Here is a 19473-nt window from a genome sequence, read left to right on the forward strand (position 1 = left end):
AAAAATAACAAAACTACCGTAGATATCAATTACAGAAAATACGAAATAAATTGTTCTTTTCTATAAATGTATTTTTTCAGATCACTGAAATTAACAATTTATATGTGTGTTCCATTTACTAAGTTAGTATACTATATTTTTGCTGCACGTACCAAATGAATCGGTCTACAAAGTTGATTTGGCCTGTTTTCATGTCACCAAATTTATGTTTTATTGCCTCTGCATCTAAGTTTTACTTCTTGAATACTATCTAGTTTCTACACACACGTTTTAATTCATACTTGCGAAGTGATATCATACAAAAAGACCTTTACAAAACACCGAGCTTAATATAAGCAATTTTTATGAATAAACCTAAATGATGTAGGGCCATATGATGACCTCTTACATATGTAATAGATCACGTCCTATAATTATAGTTAAATAATAAAGTCATACATGAACAAGCTTGAATAGTTTCTTGATTCTAGTGTTTGAATTTAAGTTATGTCTTAGAAAAAGTATAGACCATTTGAACTTGATATAGCAAATAAATGTTAGTTTGGATGTTTTCTAATTTAGTTCGATGAGTCAGTCGATAAGACCCTAGGTAATTTATCGTAATCTGGTTCGCTCATCATTGTTCGATTATTCTGAGAATTTGATCGAAAAAACATTCATTAAACCTGAACTTACCACACAAATCATTACAATATAGACTTAAGAGGCCATTTAATCAATTAAATCAGCGGATATATTGGCCTCTCGTGGTACAAAGAAAAATTCGATATCAGAAAATATAGAGGATAAATAAACGATGTATCGTACAAAAATCCAATAGATCAAAAGCCTTTTTTTCAAAAAAAAAAATCCAATAGATCGCTTTGACTAATTAATTATAATGATGAACTAGTGGTTTTCTACAATTATCAATGGTGTTGATGTGTATAGCTTTGTTTTATGGATGTATTTTTGTTGTAGTGATGATGATAATGCAGAACATTTCATAATCACAAGCCGTAATTGGTAAAAAAAACATAACTGGAAATGGCGTTAACGCGTCTTAAATTGTTGAAGATAACATTTTCTACTTTAAAGAAACTCAAGTAGCTCAGTAATACCAAACATCTAATCATTTCTTTTGATATTTTGACATATTTTAATGCCGACTTTAGTTAAGAAAATAAAGATAATCTATATGATTAGTTATGGTAATTGATATTTAAAACAAAAAGGTAAGAAAATTCACAGCTTGTGGCTTCATGATTGATCATCTTATTATATTGTTAGGGCGGTGGTGCCTATTTACAGTTGATAACTACCTCTTTACGTGAAATATTATATAACCAAAAATGTAAAGCTCAACATGTGTAGGAGATACATTTGCAATGTATTTTTTCTTCTTTTTACCTGTTTTTCCTCTGAAAATAAAAGTTCTTTTAAAAAAAATATCAGAAAGGGTGGGTTGTCCCATCTCTGCATCCCACACTATGAAACCCACTTGTCACTGACCGTTGTCTATCAGCAGTGCTTCATATTGTTGCCTATATAAATGGTGCGAGAAGCTTTATTACAATAACTTCATAGCAAAACAAGATTTAGAAGTAAAAGAACATATATAAAAAACGTACCAACAAAATTAGAAAATGATCAAAGGGCTCTTATTGGTTTTGTTCTTATTAATTACTGTCAAGACTTCCGTTTCTCGTCCATTAGCATGGTCAAAAGGTAACATGTCACCAGGCCAAAACACCCAAGGGGAAAGTGGGTCGGGCCGTGGGCCTAACTGGGAGTACAATTGGGGTTGGGGTTCTGCTCCTGGATCCGGATGGGGTTACGGGTCAGGCTCAGGTAGATCTCCCACGGGTTGGGGAAGAGGATCCGGATATGGGTATGGGTCTGGATCTGGATCAGGTAGCGGATATGGGTACGGTTCCGGAGGTGGAGGAGCACGTGGTGGTGGGTATGGTTATGGAAGCGGAAATGGTCGGTCTGGAGGTGGTGGTGGTGGTAGTGGTGGTGATAATGGTGAAGTTGCCGCTTTGGGCCACGGTGGTAAGTCTCATCCGTGATGATAATAAGCTTGTAATTCTCCCAACTTAAAAGGTTTTCGGAGTAGTTTAAGTGTTTGAAATATCAAGGTTATTAGGCTTGGTACCCTTTTTAAATGTAACTTCCTTTGTCTTGTATGCTTAAAATATGGTATGGATTATGTGGTCGACATATCTTATGAATGTCTTTGCATGTGTGATATCCTTTAGTGTATTTGTATGTATCCAGACGGGTGTTTAGATAATCAAAAGAAAACATATTCTAGGTTAGAAACTTGCACCGGTTTTAACAGTTTTTGTATTCGAATGGGAATTTAATGTATTCTGCATGTTATCATTGAGAGTCTTTAACCTATCAGATGGTCATTTAAAGAGAGGAATGACAATTAATTATTTGCTGCATGGATATCTATATTATTAAAGTCGAAACACTTTTTCAAAACAAATTTTTATTTAACATAATAATTACAGCTTATACCACTTAATAATTATTAATTAATTAATTACAAAATATTTATTTTGTTAGATTATTCTCTAACCAAAATTATCTTTATTCTCTAACCAAACTTGCTATTATTCTCTAATTAATTTTTACAATAAAATTAAACAGATTTATTCGAAAATGACATACTATAAATGTTATATCACATACTAAATATAAACTATAAATATTTTATTAAAGAATAAATTATTTTTCAAATAGCTAACTAATTTAATGATTGATATTATTCACACATATATTTGAATTGTAAGAATGAAATAATTAAATTTTATTTTTATATTTCCCTCAAAAAAATATAGAAAAAAATATCTGGCCTATAAAAAATTAGAGACATATTTATCTATTTTATTGAAACATACGTAAATTTTATTTGTCATAAAATATTCTATTTTAGAAAATAAATTTATTTTATAATTTTATGAGATATTCCACATGAATATGTTCGAATTTATTAGAGTGCCTTAAGCTACTTAAATAGCTGGGTTCGGATAACGAGCCATACATTCGGCTTCTGTAACAAAACATGTTAACTTTTTTTCCCGGTGCGTCATTACAGCAAAAACAATCCATTCCAGGTTTTTTACATGCAGGTCCCGGAGAAAGAAATTGCTGCACTTTCTCTTGAATTCTAAACCATCTGCATTTCTAACTATATAAAGAAATATGATTAAACCGAGAATTTAACAGTATGTGCATAGTTGCAATGTCAATGATGATAAAATGATTGAAAATAGAATATCTTGTATGTATTGTACATATATAAAAAATATGTAAGAACAATTTTAATTACTACTATAGTATCTAGAATTAGTTCTAAATCAAATAAAATTATTATTTTAATAAAAATAATTAATAAATTTATTGTAAATCTTTAAAATAGAGTAAGGCATCTATACATTAACAAATGTTATTAAAGGTCTTAAAATAATATCTCATAATATCCTAAATAAAGTATATTGTTTCTCTCTTCTCATTTTTTATTACATAGATATTCATTGAATTTTATGGATGAAATTTCTCTAATTGGCTATGCATTCATTATATAGTTTAGTTATTTTAGTTTTCCTATCCATAAGTAATAATTTAAATAAAAATGATTTTTATTATAATATTTTATCTTCTTGAAGAATATTTTAAGGGATTATGTATCTCATGAAGGCAAAGTTTTAATAGCTTTTAAACCTTTTTATATTTTTTAACAAAAAATATTTGATCCTGTGTAAAATAAAATAAATAAGTAAACCATACAATGAATGCATAAGTAATTAGAGAAACTTAATCCATAAAATTCAATGAATATTTAAGAAAAAAAAAAGAGGGAGACAAAAAATTATTTTATTCAAGATATTATGATATATTATTTAAGAATTTTAATTAAATTTATTATGTATAGATTGCTTAATCTATCTTAAACATTCAAATTAAATTAATTAGTTGTTTTTTACTAAAATAATAATCATATATGATTAAAATCCCCTTTTAGATACTAGAGTAATAATGTTGGTCTCACATATATATATATGATATAGTCTCTATTTTACATCAGTAGGAAATACAACCATCAGAGAGTAAACAAGTAGGAAATATAAAATCAGATAGTAAACCATCGTTTATAGAAAAGTATTACGATAATGTTATCATCACATTTTGCTATCATGTATTTCATCATGATTTTTCTCGTTCTTTTATATCAATGTATGTACAATACAATGATTCATATATAAAAGACACTCTACTTTCGATCATTTATCATCAAAAACATGCAACTATGCATATAATATTATATTAATTCTCATTTTTTAAAATGCTATTTTTCTTATAGCGGGAGATGCATATGGTCTAGAAGCAAAAGCAAGACGGTGCCTCTCTGTAGAATGTTCCTTACCAAGAGTAGGAAGATATTGTGCTTGTTGTGTCCAAGGAGAGAAAACACTAAAATGTTGGGTTAAGAAAGAAGAATGTATGGCTGCTTGCAAGAAGCTCACAGCTCGTTGAGTGGCTTAAGAAACTTTGAAGGATTTAGAACATATTCATGTAAATATTTCAATAAAATTGTTATAACATTATAAAATAAAGATTTTAATAAACTATTTCTTTTGTGTTCGAAAGAAAAAAAACTATTACTTTGGATATATATATACACACACACGTATCTACCTAAATCTACTTACATATGATAACAAACTTATGTAATAGAAAAAAATAGAATGATATTTGTCGTAATTATGTATTTGTGTTCCATACCATTAATTAACAAGCTTCGACATGCATTTTTTATCTTTTTATTTTTTTCAATTTATCTTCTTGATCTGTTCTTATTGATCATAGTCTTCGTCACACTTCCACACATACACATAGAAACAAAGATCAAGAAGGTTATTTAGGAGCGGATGGTATAACTCTATTTGTTTTAAATGAAGGATTCCAAAACATGCTTTTTTGGAAGGGTTTCAGTTGGTAACTGATTACCAACGCGAAACCGCCTTCGTTGTTGGGGATTGAATGTTTCTTCCACTTACCTGTTATGTGACAGTTGTGATGAATCTTGTGACCATATTTATTTTTTTCGGGTGTGATTTCTCAAAGGAGGTTTTGCTGTCCTTTTTCCGGCATATAAGTTTTGACTGTCCATGAATTTCGATGGGATCAATCTCTTGGGCTCAGGTTTGTGCTCCAAATGACAAGATTAAGACGATGTGTTTGCCCAACGTTCAATCAGTAATGTATGCCATCTGGAAAGAAAAAAACTAGTAGATTGCACAATTCTACTTGCAGAACAAATTCGTGTTGTGATAAGGAAATTCAAGTTATTTTAAAGACAAAATTATATGGGCTGGACCAGGAATCTCATCTCAAATCTTCACGAGTCTCAAGTCTTATTATTTCCCGAACGTCTATTTTCTACATACTTGGTTCAAGTACTTTCAGTTCTAACCTCTCTTTTCATATGTATATGTCTTGCTTCACTTGTGTTCCTTTCTGAGCTTTTGTATGTCTGTCCTTCTTCTTTTTTTTTTTTGATCAAATATGTCTGTCCTTCTTTGCGCTTAAATTCGTAATGGGAAAATAAGAGAAGAGAAGATGAAAGTATTATATTAAAAAAAGTTACAAAAATGGCAACTAAACAAGAAAAAAGACCCATGTGAACCTCTTAAACCATTTTTTAAAAAAAAACCTCCTAAAAACTTAAAAATTTAAATATTTTATTATATCATTATTTTTAATATTATAAAAATACTAGGATCAATTGATTATAAGCAAATGTAATTTGAGCTATTGCAAAATATCTTCGATGAGAAAACTCTCTAATTTTTCTTGGTTTTCAATTATTTTTTAAAATTTTATTATGAAAAAGTTTACGGTGTTTATAGCCACTAAATTTATAAGGGCATCTCTAATAAACCCATAAACTCTCAGATCTTCAAAACTTAAAAAAGTGAGATGTCCTTATAAATTTATAAATTATGGGGCGTAAAACTTAAAAAAGTGAGATGTCCTTATAAATTTAGTGGCGTAAAACTTAGAAAAAGTGAGATGTCCTTTATAAATTTAGTGGCGTAAAACTTAAAAAAGTGAGATGTCCTTAAAAAAGTGAGATGTCCTTATAAAAAATGAGATGTCCTTAAAAAAGTGAGATGTCCTTATAAATTTAGTGGCGTAAAACTTAAAAAAGTGAAATGTCCTTAAAAAAGTGAGATGTCCTTAAAAAAGTGAGATGTCCTTATAAATTTTGAGGCGTAAAACTTAAAAAAGTGAGATGTCCTTAAAAATTTAGTGGCGTAAAACTTAAAAAAATGAGATGTCTTTAAAAAAGTGAGATGTTCTTAAAAAATTGAGATGTCCTTATAAATTTATAAATTATGGGGCGTAAAACTTAAAAAAATGAGATGTCCTTATAAATTTATAAGGACATCTCTAATAAACCCATAAATGCTCAGATCTTCAAAACTTAAAAAAGTGAGATGTCCTTATAAATTTATAAATTATGGGGCGTAAAATGAAATGTAAATAATTATTTGTTTCTTGAGAGTGGGTTCAAAACCGGCGCTGGCCCTATACACCTTGTTCTTTCATGGAAACCAAACTTTCCAATTTCACTCTTCACGAAGATAACCCATCTCCGTTTACTAGCTTAGTTCACGACTTTCACTCAGACACAAGCCCAAGAACCATCAACAACCATACCCCTAAACCGGTGATTCTTTGAAAAGATTGATACAATTTTCTATTTTTTTTTCACTTAGTCCTATCTTACTCCCCATCTGCTAGTAGTCTTAATAGAGTATAAAATTGGGACAATAAACAAATAAATCGGAGCTACGTAAGTAATGTAAGAAAAAAAACACAATAAGTAGTTAAGTACACACAAATCTGGACGTAAAGTTAGATTTCAAAACTTCAATAGTAGAACACACTAATCAATGGATAATGCCGCCTAAGATTATCTACAACGCATCCATAAAATTATATAATCAATAATATCTTGCATATTAAATAAAATCAAGGATTACTTAACATATTCGTTAAAAAGAGGAATTTTAATAATATTAGATTACGAGTATAATTGTCAAGCAACTGAGCAAAAGGGTAAGGTTTGGTTATATATGTGGAGCCCTAGATAATTAAGTAGAACGAATGAAAAATCATGTTGCTTCAAATCATATCCTAGCAAGATAACCCTACAAGAAAAGGAATTTGACGAATTTGTCTCTCCTCTTTGGGTGAAAGTTATCTACGTACATAATATCTAAATGTTTTGCTCGAATAATAAAATACACAATATCTTTCGTTATTTATAGTTTAACTTGCGAGTCATTACTACTGCAAAACTCATGTATATTGAGTTTACAAAAAAAAAACTCATGTATATTGTATCAGCCAAAAGTCATGTATGTAAAAAAAGAAGAAGTCATGTATGTTATTCATTTTTTATTTAAAAAGAATCAACCTCAACCAATTTAATCAAAATTATTTGTTAATGGTAAATGTAAACGTTAAATACAAACAAATTTTACGTTTGCGTTTATAACTCACAAAAGAATTTATCAAAACTAGAAATGTTTATAAAAATGTATATCGTGTAAATGCAAACACATAGATTGTGTTCGAAACAATAAAAAAAAAAAGCAAATGAAGTGATAATTAAGACAAATAGTCACCACCGAAAAGCTTAAAACCACCACATTTTATGCAAATAACTTAAGATTTAACCATGGGGTATCTAATGGGATATACTCTATAAGATTCAAATTAGATATTAGTGGAACTATTCATCATCAGTGACAAAATCAAGTTGGCACAACTTGAATGAGTCCTGACAAAAGATCTTAACTTGTCTCCATAAATGATAAATGGATAAGGCTTGGGTCCACAGAGTAAACCATAGAGACAGAGAAAGACTTGTGACACCTTACACCCATGGCTGCCAAATACATGTTTATGATTTTCCTCTTTATATACACAGAAGAAAGATCAAAACATATCACTTGCAGAGTTTTCTTAAAGAAAATAAACATAAACATGACAACTTTTGAGGAAAGCTCTGATTCGGAGGTTATACACAAGCATCTCTTTGAGGACTTGATGATTACTGATGGTTTCATGGAAGACTTTCTCTTTGATGATGCCGCTTTTGTCTCAGGACTCTTGTCTCTAGAATCCTTTAACCCAATTCCTAAACTAGAGCCTAGTTCACCGGTTCTTGATCCAGATTCCTATGTCCGAGAGTTTCTTCAAATGGAAGCATCATCATCATCATCATCATCAACAACAACAACTACTACATCACCTGAGGTTGAGACTGTCTCAAACCGGAAAAGACCAAAGAGGGTCGAAGAGACTAGACACTACAGAGGCGTGAGAAGGAGGCCATGGGGAAAATTTGCAGCAGAGATTCGAGATCCGGCCAAGAAAGGATCTAGGCTTTGGCTAGGGACATTTGAGAGTGATATTGATGCTGCAAGAGCTTATGACTACGCAGCTTTTAAGCTCAGGGGAAGAAAAGCTGTGCTCAACTTCCCTTTGGATGCAGGTAAGTATGATGCTCCGATCAATTCTTGCCGGAAGAGGAGAAGAAACGATGTACCGGAGCCTCAAGGAACAACTACCAGTAATTCATCATCTTCATCAGACTAATGTAACTAGTCATGCTTAACTTTGACTAATGTAGATAAATATCTTAAGTATGTGAAGCATCATGTATAGAGCCAAGATAATATTAGATTAGTGTAGTGAATAAGTGTTGCAAAATATGTACTAAAGAGTTCCTGTAACAATGGAACTTATGTGTTGTCCCATGTCTTACAGATAATCAGGTTCTCAAAACAAGTTCTTGTCCAAGAATGGTTTCAAGTTTCTGCTTTCAGAGTTTAACTTTGTTGTGAACAAAAGGCGAATAAAGCAAAAAAAAAGCAAGAATACCTATTGAAAAATATGATAGAGGCAAATATCCATTTTAAAAATTTGTATATTGGTTTTTTTTTTTAACTCGAAGAAAGTTGAGATACATAGTGTCGATAAGAAACCAAAGACAAAGAACATAAACCAAACAAAATAAAACAAAATAAAACAAAGACATAAACATAGTATAAAACTCATATATGTCCACAAGTCTATTCCTATCACCTTTCCAGAAGAATTCAATATCAATGGAGCTGACTTAAAAAACAAAATGTCTTGAGCAGTCCCAACTTTGAAGTAAATATCACCAAGTCATATTAGAACCAGCAACATCAGTAACAATCGAGAGGTCAAATCTACACCAACTCTAGTAGCTGCTATCCATGTGAAACTTGCATGACCAGAAACCACCACTAAAACTGTATATTGTATATTGGTTATGTAAACTGTATTTATATTGGCTTTAAAACTCGATATTTTTTTTCTAGGAAAACTTTTCCTAATCCTAGAGGATATATACCATACCGCTTCTGCGAATGTGTCCTTTATAAATTATAGTACACCAAGATTTAAATCATTCTAGAATCAACAAACTTTATGGTTAGATTGGGAGGGTGAAACCGGATTGTGGATTAATTAGTTGAGATGTCCAAAAAGTATGAATCAAAGAAATTGAGTAGATGAACAAGTTTCAAGACGGATCATAATTAAAAACACACTTTCTGTCCATCTCTATTGTTGTAATTCTTACATCTCTGCACACAAGGTAAATTGTCGGAACAGAGACAAAGGAAGAACAGAGTAAAACACACAAAAAAACATAGTAAACACATTGATAGAATTTATCGTGCTTAGTGTCAAATATCTCTCTCTCTCTCTCTCACTATTGTTTATTGGATTTCCACTCCATGATCGCTGAGTAAAGAGTGTAATTAGCAAGAAGGTTCTTGTTAGGCAATGGAAGTTTAGTCACCGGAGACACATCCTTCTCTATCAGCCACTCTTCTATGGCTTCACGATCGTATGTATACCCATCCGCAGCTACACACGGCTGGTTCATCACTCCCTGTAACCAATACCAAAATATTAGGTTAAATCATGAATAAATCAAGGTTTCTTGACACGCAAGTAAGCATTTAGGTTTCTTGATAAGCAAGTAAGCATTTAGGTTTCTTGCAGTACAAGAAATTAGGTTTAAACCTTGAGAAGTGGACAGATGAAGTGAGATGGAGGACCAGACGACGGAGTTCTGGAGATCGAGTTCTGAGCTTTGTCGACGACTCTCCAAAGCCGCTCCAAAGCCGGTATGATCTGATCTCTGAGGTCTGGCCTGTCTCTACGTCTCATCTCCGTACAACACAGTCCCAAAGCAGCTAACTCACGAGTCTCACTAATAGGCCAAGCTCCAGCTTTCACATCCAACAGTTCCATGAACTCAGCATCGTCACCAATCACTTCTTCCACCATATGAGTAATGGCTATCGCGGGTTTCGCGGTTATCAGCTGAAGAATCACAACACCTAGAGAATACACATCTGACTTAGGTGAGATGATCCCTGTCCTCTGATACTCAGGGTCTATGTAACATAGTGTTCCAACAGGACTGGTTTTCTTGAGGACCGTTAGTTTAGAAGCGGCGTCGTCTTGGTTAACCATTGTGGAGAGACCAACGTCCCCTAGTTTGCTGACGAAGTTGTGATCAAGCAAGATGTTTCCTGGTTTGAGGTCGCGGTGAATGATGGGTCTAGGCTTGCATTTGTGGAGGAAGACGAGCGCTGAAGCTACTTCTAAAGCAATCCTGAAACGCTCGAACCAAGCGATAGGAGGCGTGTCGTTGACTAGCATCAAACGGTCATCTAAGCTTCCATTGTTCATGTACTCATAGACGAGGCAGCCTCGTTCAGGGCATGCTCCGAGCAGGAGGACTAGGTGAGGATGACGGATCTTGCTCAATATATTAAGCTGTCAAAACAGAGAAACAAAACATTTAGACTGGTCGGTTTTTGTTGGAGAAAAAATCTCACATTAAAAACTTAAAAAGACACTAAATAATAATATATATAAATATTAATCGTCAATTAGTTTTAAGTTGGAAGTCTAAAAAGAACTTAACAGTTTTGATCGTTTAGAGGATTTTCTCACCTCTTGATCAAACTGTTTAGAGAGCTGAGTTTCTCCTGCGTGAAGGACCTTGACAGCACCGGTGGTGTGATGCAGATTGCATTTGTAGACGGTTCCATAGGCTCCAACTCCTATCTTGAGATCTTCAGAGAAGTCAGAAGTGGCGGCTGCGAGTTCCTCCCATGAGTAATGTTGGTACTGGATCCCTGGAGAGACGAGAGAAGCCTGGAGATTATCCTTCTCTTTAGCATCGCGTTCTGCTTTGATCTCGGCTTCTCTTCTATGTAAAGCCTCTTCCATCATGAGTTCTTCTTCCTTCTCTTTCAGCTCCACAAGATTCTCCGATTCTTCGGATCTTTGCTGGTTTAGCTCAGTAAGCTAAAACCGAAACTAAAATGAGAACACAAAATGTAGCAGAAGGAAACAGTCTATGCGGTTTATAGAAATCAGATCAAACCTTTTTAGAGGCATCAACAGTCTCAGTTTGAGCCATGGCATACATCTCCTGAACATGTTTCAGTTTGGCTCTCAGCTTCTCAATCTCAAAGCTCATATCCACCTACACATTTAGATTCTAGTTTCAGAATCTTAAATGGAGAGTTTAAATTGACCAACACTAATAAAAAAATTTAGGCTAATCTACCTATCCATAATTGATTTTAAGTTAAAAGTTTTGAAAACTTGACATGATATAAAAGTCTTGTTTGTTTACCTAAGTAGAATGACCCAAAAATGGTTTTATTACCAGTTCTAAAGTGGAATTCAGTTTGAGATCACACACCAGAAATTTAAAGATACCAAATGTACTTGGACTAGTCCCACTAATGGTGTAGAGAGTACTTGACAGAACCAAACAAAAACATGTTCTGTCTCTCCGGAAAAAAAAAACAGAATCAATTTTAAAGGAAAGTTTGATGATGCTAGACTTGGACTCTGGCTCACATTTCTCTAAATATAACAGTTTCTAAGACAATGAACTTACCTGATTATCGGTCAAGGAATGGACACTGAGGAGTCCATCAGACATGTTAGAAGCTTGATGAGAAACAAAAGAATAGTTCTCAGGAACCACTGCTCCCCAATCCATATTGGCCAGCTCGTGGTTGTTGCTCGAAGACGAGCTCACGATCTCTCTCCTGTCCTCAAGATCCCTCCACTTAGAAGTCCAGCTCATTGCGTGATACGATGCACTAGATATCTCACTGCTATTGATACTCTTCTTCCCTTCATTACCGCTCTGCTCCGTCTCGCTTGAACTCCTATCCATTTGAACCACCGTGCTTCTGCTCATTTCCGATAAATGAGAGAATCTTGATTGCGCTTCCGAAACAGAGTGCTCTGTTTCAGCCAGAGCAAGTTTAATAACTGACGTTTTTTTAAAAGATTCATATTGATTCTGTTTTAAATAACGTTTACCAGAAGGGACTGTATGACTATCAGTGGAGACACTAGTGGTACTGCTTCTCTCGAATCTTGTGCTGGCTTCTGAATCGGAAGGACGAACAGAAGCTAGCTTCTCCTTTGAGACAACATAGACTGTGCAGAATCTTGGAACCGCGGTTGCGATCATGGAAGACATATCGATCTTTCTTGAGAAGAATCCAAGAAGAGACATTCCTATAACGAGTTTAGTGACTCTAGTGCGAGCAATCTCTTCTGCTATAGCAGCTGCAGGATCGTGTGATTCCAGCACCAGGATCTCTACTTGCACCTATTTTATATCATTTGGGATTTTAGATTGTGGGGGTGGGGGGAACAGAACAAAGAAAAGGAGACTTAAGACGCAAGTCACACAAACCTTTTTCCTTTCGAACATTTTCTTGTAAGGACAAAGCATCTCGTTTGTGTTCCAGTCTACTTCTTGTTTGTAAGCTGATACTACATCATCTCTAAGCTCTGTGATCGATATCGCATTCCCCACTGAAACCAAATAAGAAAAGACTCGATTATTGTAAGCCAAAACACATAGCTTGTGCGTCAAGTTACAAGATTCTGAAGTCACACACAGCTTACTTGGGGTAGGGACGTAAGTGACAGGAGGACGAACATAGAGCAACTTGAAATCAGAGAAGCCTTCGGGGATGAACTTATCAAGAGCCCAAAGGACGGAGTATTTGCTCTTCTTCTTTCCATTAATGGCTACAGCTACAGCATGAGGTGGAGGACGAGGTAGAGATAGGTGTTCACTTAATGTTCTTGCTGCTTTTTTCTCTTCCATTGCTTTACCTATAACTTAAAAAAATAGAAAAGTGCAATGTGTTTCAAACTCTAGCAAGAAAATTAAACTTAACTTGCAGAAGAAGTTACAGGAAAATTGAGAATTCAATGGCAGTTTTCAACCAAGATGCAAATGTACCAGTGACTGATATATACTTCCTCCGTTCCATATTACTTTATATTTTACCACAATGCACAAATATTAAAGAAACCTATTTTTTATTAAAAATATTACTAAATTACAATTTAAAAATAGTTTATTTAATTATAAATAGAAATAAAAATAATTTAATTGGTTACACAGTTTTTGATAAAGTTAAATTTACATAGATTTATATAAATATCATCTATTATGAAATAACAAAACTTTTCTAAAACATCAAGTATATTGAAATGGAGGGAAGGGAGTATCGGCTTCTTAAAGATAAACGTTTCATTGTATTATTCTCAAGACCAGTCTAGGTTACCAGAGCGATCAAGATATCATGCAATCCAGAACGTACCAAGTAGTTCTGTTCGAGCAGAGAACAATGAGGAAAAAAAGAAGAAGACAAATCCTAGGTTTGTTGAGTTAATGACATTATTTCAAGACCAAAGAATTGACACAAGAAAGCACGTTACTGCCGCCATAAGCCCCCTCCCATTTATACTGTTATAGTCAGCTCACTAGTTAATTAATTTTCTTCACAAGTTGGAATTCTTTTTTGTTTCTATTAAAGTATCTACGTTGGTATATCCCTCATGTTGCAGTTTTTATTTGTTTTAAATAAACAAAGTCAAACAAATAAAAATATCCAGTTTTTATGTCAGCATATCAGGAGAAAAAGAAACAGCCTGTCAAACCTTTAAATTACATCGAAATAAAATCAGAAAAATGGTTTCTCAAAGTAATGTATGTATGTTTAGATGTTAGAATCCAGTCCATTATTGTTTCATTAACGATTTGATTCTCTGTGAGCATGATAACGGACATAGGTTTTATTATATTCTATACCATATGTACGTAATGAGATCAAGCCTGAAAGTATAGTATATAAGAGCATCATTATTGGTGGGCAGAGCCCTTAACTTCTTTTTTTTTTTTTTTTTTTTTTGGTCATCAAACACTTAAGGGCACATAAGGGCAGCCCTTAGATAAGGGCTGCCCTTATGTGCCCTTAAGTGTTTGATGACCAAAAAAAAAAAAGTTAAGGGCTCTGCCCACCAATAATAATGCTCTAACATTCTTATGATTCATATAGTTGCCTGCATGACATTCTCATCCATTTTGTGACGTCTATTTTTTTTGCCATTTTCTTACTATACTTTATAACATGTATTATATTATCAAATCATGCTTTTAAAAATGAAAAAAACTTGCAACAACTAGTCCTTATGGAATCGTAGAGGATATACCAAGCTAGGATTCCCATAACTTTCTGTGCTCGTGTCTTCACAATAAAATAATATAGTATAATCACTAAAATCACAGAAAGTCAACTTTGTTTATATGTTCTGTTGTTTACTAGGAAAATGATTCTCAGTCTCTTTGTCTGATCAATTCAGACAAATCCGAAAAGAAACTAGATTGGCCAATCGGGAACCAGCTTGCCGTCTGTATTTCCAGACATGAACAGATGAACTGCTGTTTCTTTATCTACAAGCTACAGCCACTTGTAGAAAAACCTTCAAAATAACATACAAAAAATAGCAGGAAACTCGTTTCATATTGACATTTGTACGATTCTTAAGTCGAGAAAGCTACCGGTATAATTGGTTTGATAAGAGAACCCACCAAAGGTTCTGTCATAAAGTTCCAAGTAACTCTTACAGAATCCGTTATGAGATTTCATAGATCATAAAGAATTTTAATACCATTTTCTTGATAAATTTGAAGTTTTAGGAACCATTGGCTAACGTTTCAATTGCTTAGAACATGTCCTTTGAAACTACTCAGAGATTCTCATAATAAAAATAACAAAAATAATAGGAAATTAAGTAAGAGAATGAAAATGAGTTCTCAAATAGTGTAATAAAAACTTCAAACACTTGTCTTTTTTTATTTGTTTATTTTTCTTTTCTAAATTAAAATTTAATTATGTAACAAAACCATCTCAAAATATTAATATTTTCTTGTTTGAAAAAAGGAAAATTTCATAAAAATACCCGAACTAAATTTTGTTAAGCTTTTTAATACTCAAACTTTTTCACTACCCAGTTTAATACTCCAACTAATTATTTTACTCATTTTAATACCCAAACTTTTAACACTGTACCCACTTTAATACCCAAACTTTATTTATTTAAATAAAAATACTAATAAATTTCAAACAAAACTTAATAAAATCTCAAAAATCTAAGAAAAAAATATTAAAAATTCTAATTTTATTTTAAGATTTAGAAAAGAAGGTAGATAAACAATGAAAATTTTATTTTTTAAAAAAATAAATGAATTTGAATGATAAAAATAATTTTCGTTTTTTTATTTCAGAAAACAAACTAAATACAATATTTAAAACTTAGAAATTTTATTACAAAATTATATATTTTACACTATTTATTTATTTTTATTTCTCAAACACCAAAAAAATTTAGAATTTTCTGAGTTTATTTTGTAAATTTTAGAGTTTTTTAACTTTTATTTGAAACTTATTAGTATTTTTATTAAAATAAATAAAGTTCGGATATTAAAGTGGGCACAGTTTTAAAAGTTTGGATATTAAAATGAGCAAAATAATTAGTTGGGGTATTAAACTGGATAGTGAAAAAGTTTGGGCATTAAAAAACTTAACAAAATTTAGTTCGGGTATTTTAATGGAATTTTCCCTTTGAAAAATACTAAATAAAGTCATTAGAGCATCTTTATTGGTGTATTTCAACACATCTTAGAACAATATAATAAAAGGAAAAAATTAAAATAGTGATTAGAAATGTGTATTTCAAGGTGTTTTCACAAAAAGTGTTTTGGTGAAATTATTAGAGTGACATGGCACTAAATTTCACCTTTTACTTTATTTTATTAACTTTTCACATTTAATATATATCTCTCCACTTATCCCATTAAAGATGCTCTTACTAATAAGGTTGAGGTTGCTCTTATGTCCTGGACCGGTTCTGCATTTTAGCTAGTGATTGCTTTATTTGATATATATATATAAGGAAACAATTCAAATGTAGATTACTTGTAAAGCCAACAAACTTATTTTTGAACAGCATCTCAGGTCTAAACAATGTTTAGAGAAGAACCATATGAAACAAAGCTTATTTACTGAAAGCCACCAGTTAAGTCATCATCATTCTTCCATATCAAAAATGCATACGTTTCTTCTGGTTTGGTCCGGAAAATGAGAAGCCACACAACACTTGAATCTCGAATCATCAGAGAAAGATCAGTTAAGCAGTTATTGTTTTTTTTCACCTCCACACAGTTTCCCCTGCATCAGTGAAAATCGCATTGTGATGTTCAATCAGGCACTGCACAACGTCCACCGCACCAAAATCAACTTGAACGATATCATCCAGAGAGATCGATGAAGATGCATCAACACCTTCTCCTTCATCTGTAAAAACCATTAAAAGATGCAAAAATGTGACCATAATGAAACTCTGCTTCAATTGGTAATAAAGAGCTATTCTTACCTGAGAGCAAGTCCCATGGAGAAGCAGTTTCAAAGTCAATGCTTTTCTTAGGACTCCTCGTTGGCCGTCTCCAATATTCCCTATAAGACTCAGGTCTCTTCTCCTCTCGCCATATGATCACCGGAGCCATCTCCATAGCTAGGCTGTGTGAATCCATCTGATCCAAAAATGCAATAAAAACGACTAGTCCCACTTGTACAAAACTAATGTTTAAGTGATTATTCATATACCTTGTTGAGTTGTGCTTTATGGCTCACACGAAGCAACAACGCTGTTATGAACTCAAGCGTGTTGTAGTTGACACTAGAAAGCTTCTGGAGTGACTTTCTCAGTCTGGATACGCTCGACCTTGCGTCTTTGATTTCGTTGTAAAGCTCAAAAGTAGTTAGTGGTGTGGGAAGGCTAGCGAGATAGTATTTCATGAGTGCAGCTACATCAACTGGATTCACCCTTCAGGTATTGACGCGCTGGGATCTGTTCAAACAAGTGATTAGTTTAGCACAGAGAAGCCATCATCAGAGTCAGAGAAGATAACTTGTTAGAATGTTTGTTGGTACCTTGATTGTAAGCAGAAACCAATTGTTGGATCAACTTCTTGTCTCCTTCGGCTTTGAACAAGTTTGGTGAGTTAAGTCCTGAGAAGAAGAGATTACCACAACAATAGCAAGTATGAGAAGAAGGTTTGAGCTATAGCAGAGCATTACAGGAGAGGGGATTAGTTGTCACCTGTTAAAATGAGATAATCTGCGCATTTCATCAGTATAAATGGAATAGGCCTGCTTGACTCCTGACGCTGGACAGTGATCTCAATCGCAACACCGAACACTGATCATAAACAAATTGTTATTTAGTGAAAGTTACCACATTGTTCCAACAAGGCAAGTAGAATCTTAATCATTGATAGTTATCTCAATGTTTTCAATGAACCATTAAATGGCGACTATCTTACCATCTGAGCTGGCAACTCCCTGCAGGTTTATAAACAAACAAAAAGTTAGAGACCAAACTCAAATCAACGGCTAGAATGTGATCTAAGGCTCAAACATACCTTCTGCCATCTTTCTATATCTGTCAAAAGAGTCTTGCTCTTTTGCGCAGTCTTTTTTGCAGCCTAAAAAAGAAGACAGAAGATCAAAGAAGTTAGCTGTTAGAAAATTTTAGAAAAATAAAACTAAGTCTGTTCTTGGCTACGACTAAATAGACCTCTTCCACTTTGATCTTTCCAACGGAGACCACCTCCTTGGTCTCAGTTAAACCCTTCCTGACCAACGTCCCGGTGGTGGCAGCAGCTGTTATCAGGTGTTCTTGCACGGCGTGTCTAGTTGCAGGCTGCTGAAGAATCGCCCACCTGCTTTTGAACAATGATCCAACTCTTTCTGCAACATCAGCAACGTTCACTTTCGCATCTTTGGCGACTTCTCCGACAAAACTACCAGCTGATTGCCTCGCTTCCCTTAGCTTCGTTCCTAATTTCAATAAAAAAAAACAGAGTAAGTCCTTTCAACCACAAACACACAAAGATAAAAAATCAACTAACCAGATGAAGAAAAGAATCCACTAGTTCTCTCCTGCCATTGCTGTGAGATGAGAGAAGACATTTTCTATTTGATCAATTACTTCAAGCAACCCCACTTCAAACCTGTCTAGATCACGACATATATGAGAAGACAAGACATGTGTTTTTGACTCTTTTGATTCTGACACAACTACAATCCGTGGTAATCAATTTCATAAGGTATAATCCATCTAACATCATCACCTTTAACCCAATCATATACAAGTTCTACAGAAGAAACAAACCCTAGAATCCTTTTCATCTTTCTATTACAGAAAGACTAAAACGCAAAAGCCCAAAAACCAAAGTCTTTAACAGCAAAAAGGAGATGACTTTAGGAACAAAAACCCTAAACCCATATCATCTAATCAAAACAAAGACGATCAGAAGAACAGAGCAATCGATCATAATCAAACCTTTTAAAAGTCCTTAGCTTTGATCGAATCTAACGAAACCCGATTCGTTGGAGACGATCAAAGACTACGAGGAGGGTCAAAGGAGTCCGCGGATTGATGAAAGAAGAGTAATTGATCGCTTCCTCCCCCAGGAGATCAAAAGGTTTCACCTTTATAATCCCCCCCCCCCCTGGAACAGAGAAGAAAAAATGTTATTGACAAAAAAAAAAAAGACAAATACAGATAATCTCGTATGTTCTGTTGTGCCACGTGTAAGAGTTCCGGAGATGTATCAAATCTAACTATTTCCAAATTGTTTAGTTGTCCTTCCTCTTATTTAATTATTGCAATTGAGACCTAAGCTTATAAATTGACAAATTAACGTCTTAGTTTAGTAGTTTTTGATTTTCGATTTTTCTAATAAGATTTATTTTCCAGATAACCAAAAAAAAATTAGATTTGTAAAAAAAGAATAAAGAGAGACAGAAAGAAAAAGTAGGAGAAATAAAATGATTTTGGGTAATTAGTGAATTTGTGTTTCCTTTTGTTATGTGGCATAATTTATGTTTAAAATATTTTATTCAGATTTTGTTTTAAAATATTAATTTTGATTTATTCTTATATATTTTAATTTAT

At 33.3% G+C, this 19473-nt stretch overlaps 3 protein-coding genes and 1 pseudogene across 3 annotated transcripts; 2 read left to right on the plus strand and 2 right to left on the minus strand.

Moving 5' to 3' along the window:
- The first annotated feature begins 1545 nt into the window (after positions 1 to 1545).
- Positions 1546 to 2304, plus strand: LOC108825783 (putative glycine-rich cell wall structural protein 1). Its single transcript, XM_018599131.2, has one exon. It carries the CDS (start codon positions 1626 to 1628, stop codon positions 2049 to 2051), a length of 426 nt encoding a protein of 141 aa, XP_018454633.1. The 5' UTR covers positions 1546 to 1625; the 3' UTR covers positions 2052 to 2304.
- A 5647-nt stretch (positions 2305 to 7951) lies between these two features.
- Positions 7952 to 8859, plus strand: LOC130500340 (ethylene-responsive transcription factor ERF107-like). The gene has a single exon (XM_056995294.1). It carries the CDS (start codon positions 7966 to 7968, stop codon positions 8665 to 8667), a length of 702 nt encoding a protein of 233 aa, XP_056851274.1. The 5' UTR covers positions 7952 to 7965; the 3' UTR covers positions 8668 to 8859.
- Positions 8860 to 9814: 955 nt separating this feature from the next.
- LOC130499684 (U-box domain-containing protein 52-like) lies at positions 9815 to 13270 on the minus strand. Its single transcript, XM_056994009.1, has 8 exons — positions 13066 to 13270; positions 12851 to 12972; positions 12469 to 12763; positions 12035 to 12390; positions 11510 to 11611; positions 11074 to 11430; positions 10132 to 10893; positions 9815 to 9997 (listed from the first exon to the last, which is right to left on the minus strand). Exons 1-8 carry the CDS (start codon positions 13268 to 13270, stop codon positions 9815 to 9817), a joined length of 2382 nt encoding a protein of 793 aa, XP_056849989.1.
- Positions 13271 to 16403: 3133 nt separating this feature from the next.
- LOC130500358 (uncharacterized Rho GTPase-activating protein At5g61530-like) lies at positions 16404 to 19064 on the minus strand (annotated as a pseudogene).
- Between the last annotated feature and the right edge of the window lie 409 nt (positions 19065 to 19473).

The sequence above is a fragment of the Raphanus sativus genome, chromosome 9 (genome assembly GCF_000801105.2).
Source record: "Raphanus sativus cultivar WK10039 chromosome 9, ASM80110v3, whole genome shotgun sequence".
NCBI classification, from domain to species: Eukaryota; Viridiplantae; Streptophyta; class Magnoliopsida; order Brassicales; family Brassicaceae; genus Raphanus; species Raphanus sativus.

Excerpts from the sequence above, each read along its gene's own strand:
- LOC108825783 (XM_018599131.2), top strand. The coding sequence starts at position 1,626 with ATGATCAAAGGGCTCTTATTGGTTTTGTTCTTATTAATTACTGTCAAG.
- LOC130500340 (XM_056995294.1), top strand. The coding sequence starts at position 7,966 with ATGTTTATGATTTTCCTCTTTATATACACAGAAGAAAGATCAAAACAT.
- LOC130499684 (XM_056994009.1), bottom strand. The coding sequence starts at position 13,270 with ATGGAAGAGAAAAAAGCAGCAAGAACATTAAGTGAACACCTATCTCTA. Across the intron at positions 12,764-12,850 it reads AAATGTTCGAAAGGAAAAAG|GTGCAAGTAGAGATCCTGGT; the intron begins GTTTGTGTGACT and ends GATATAAAATAG. Across the intron at positions 11,431-11,509 it reads CTGTTGATGCCTCTAAAAAG|CTTACTGAGCTAAACCAGCA; the intron begins GTTTGATCTGAT and ends TTTCGGTTTTAG.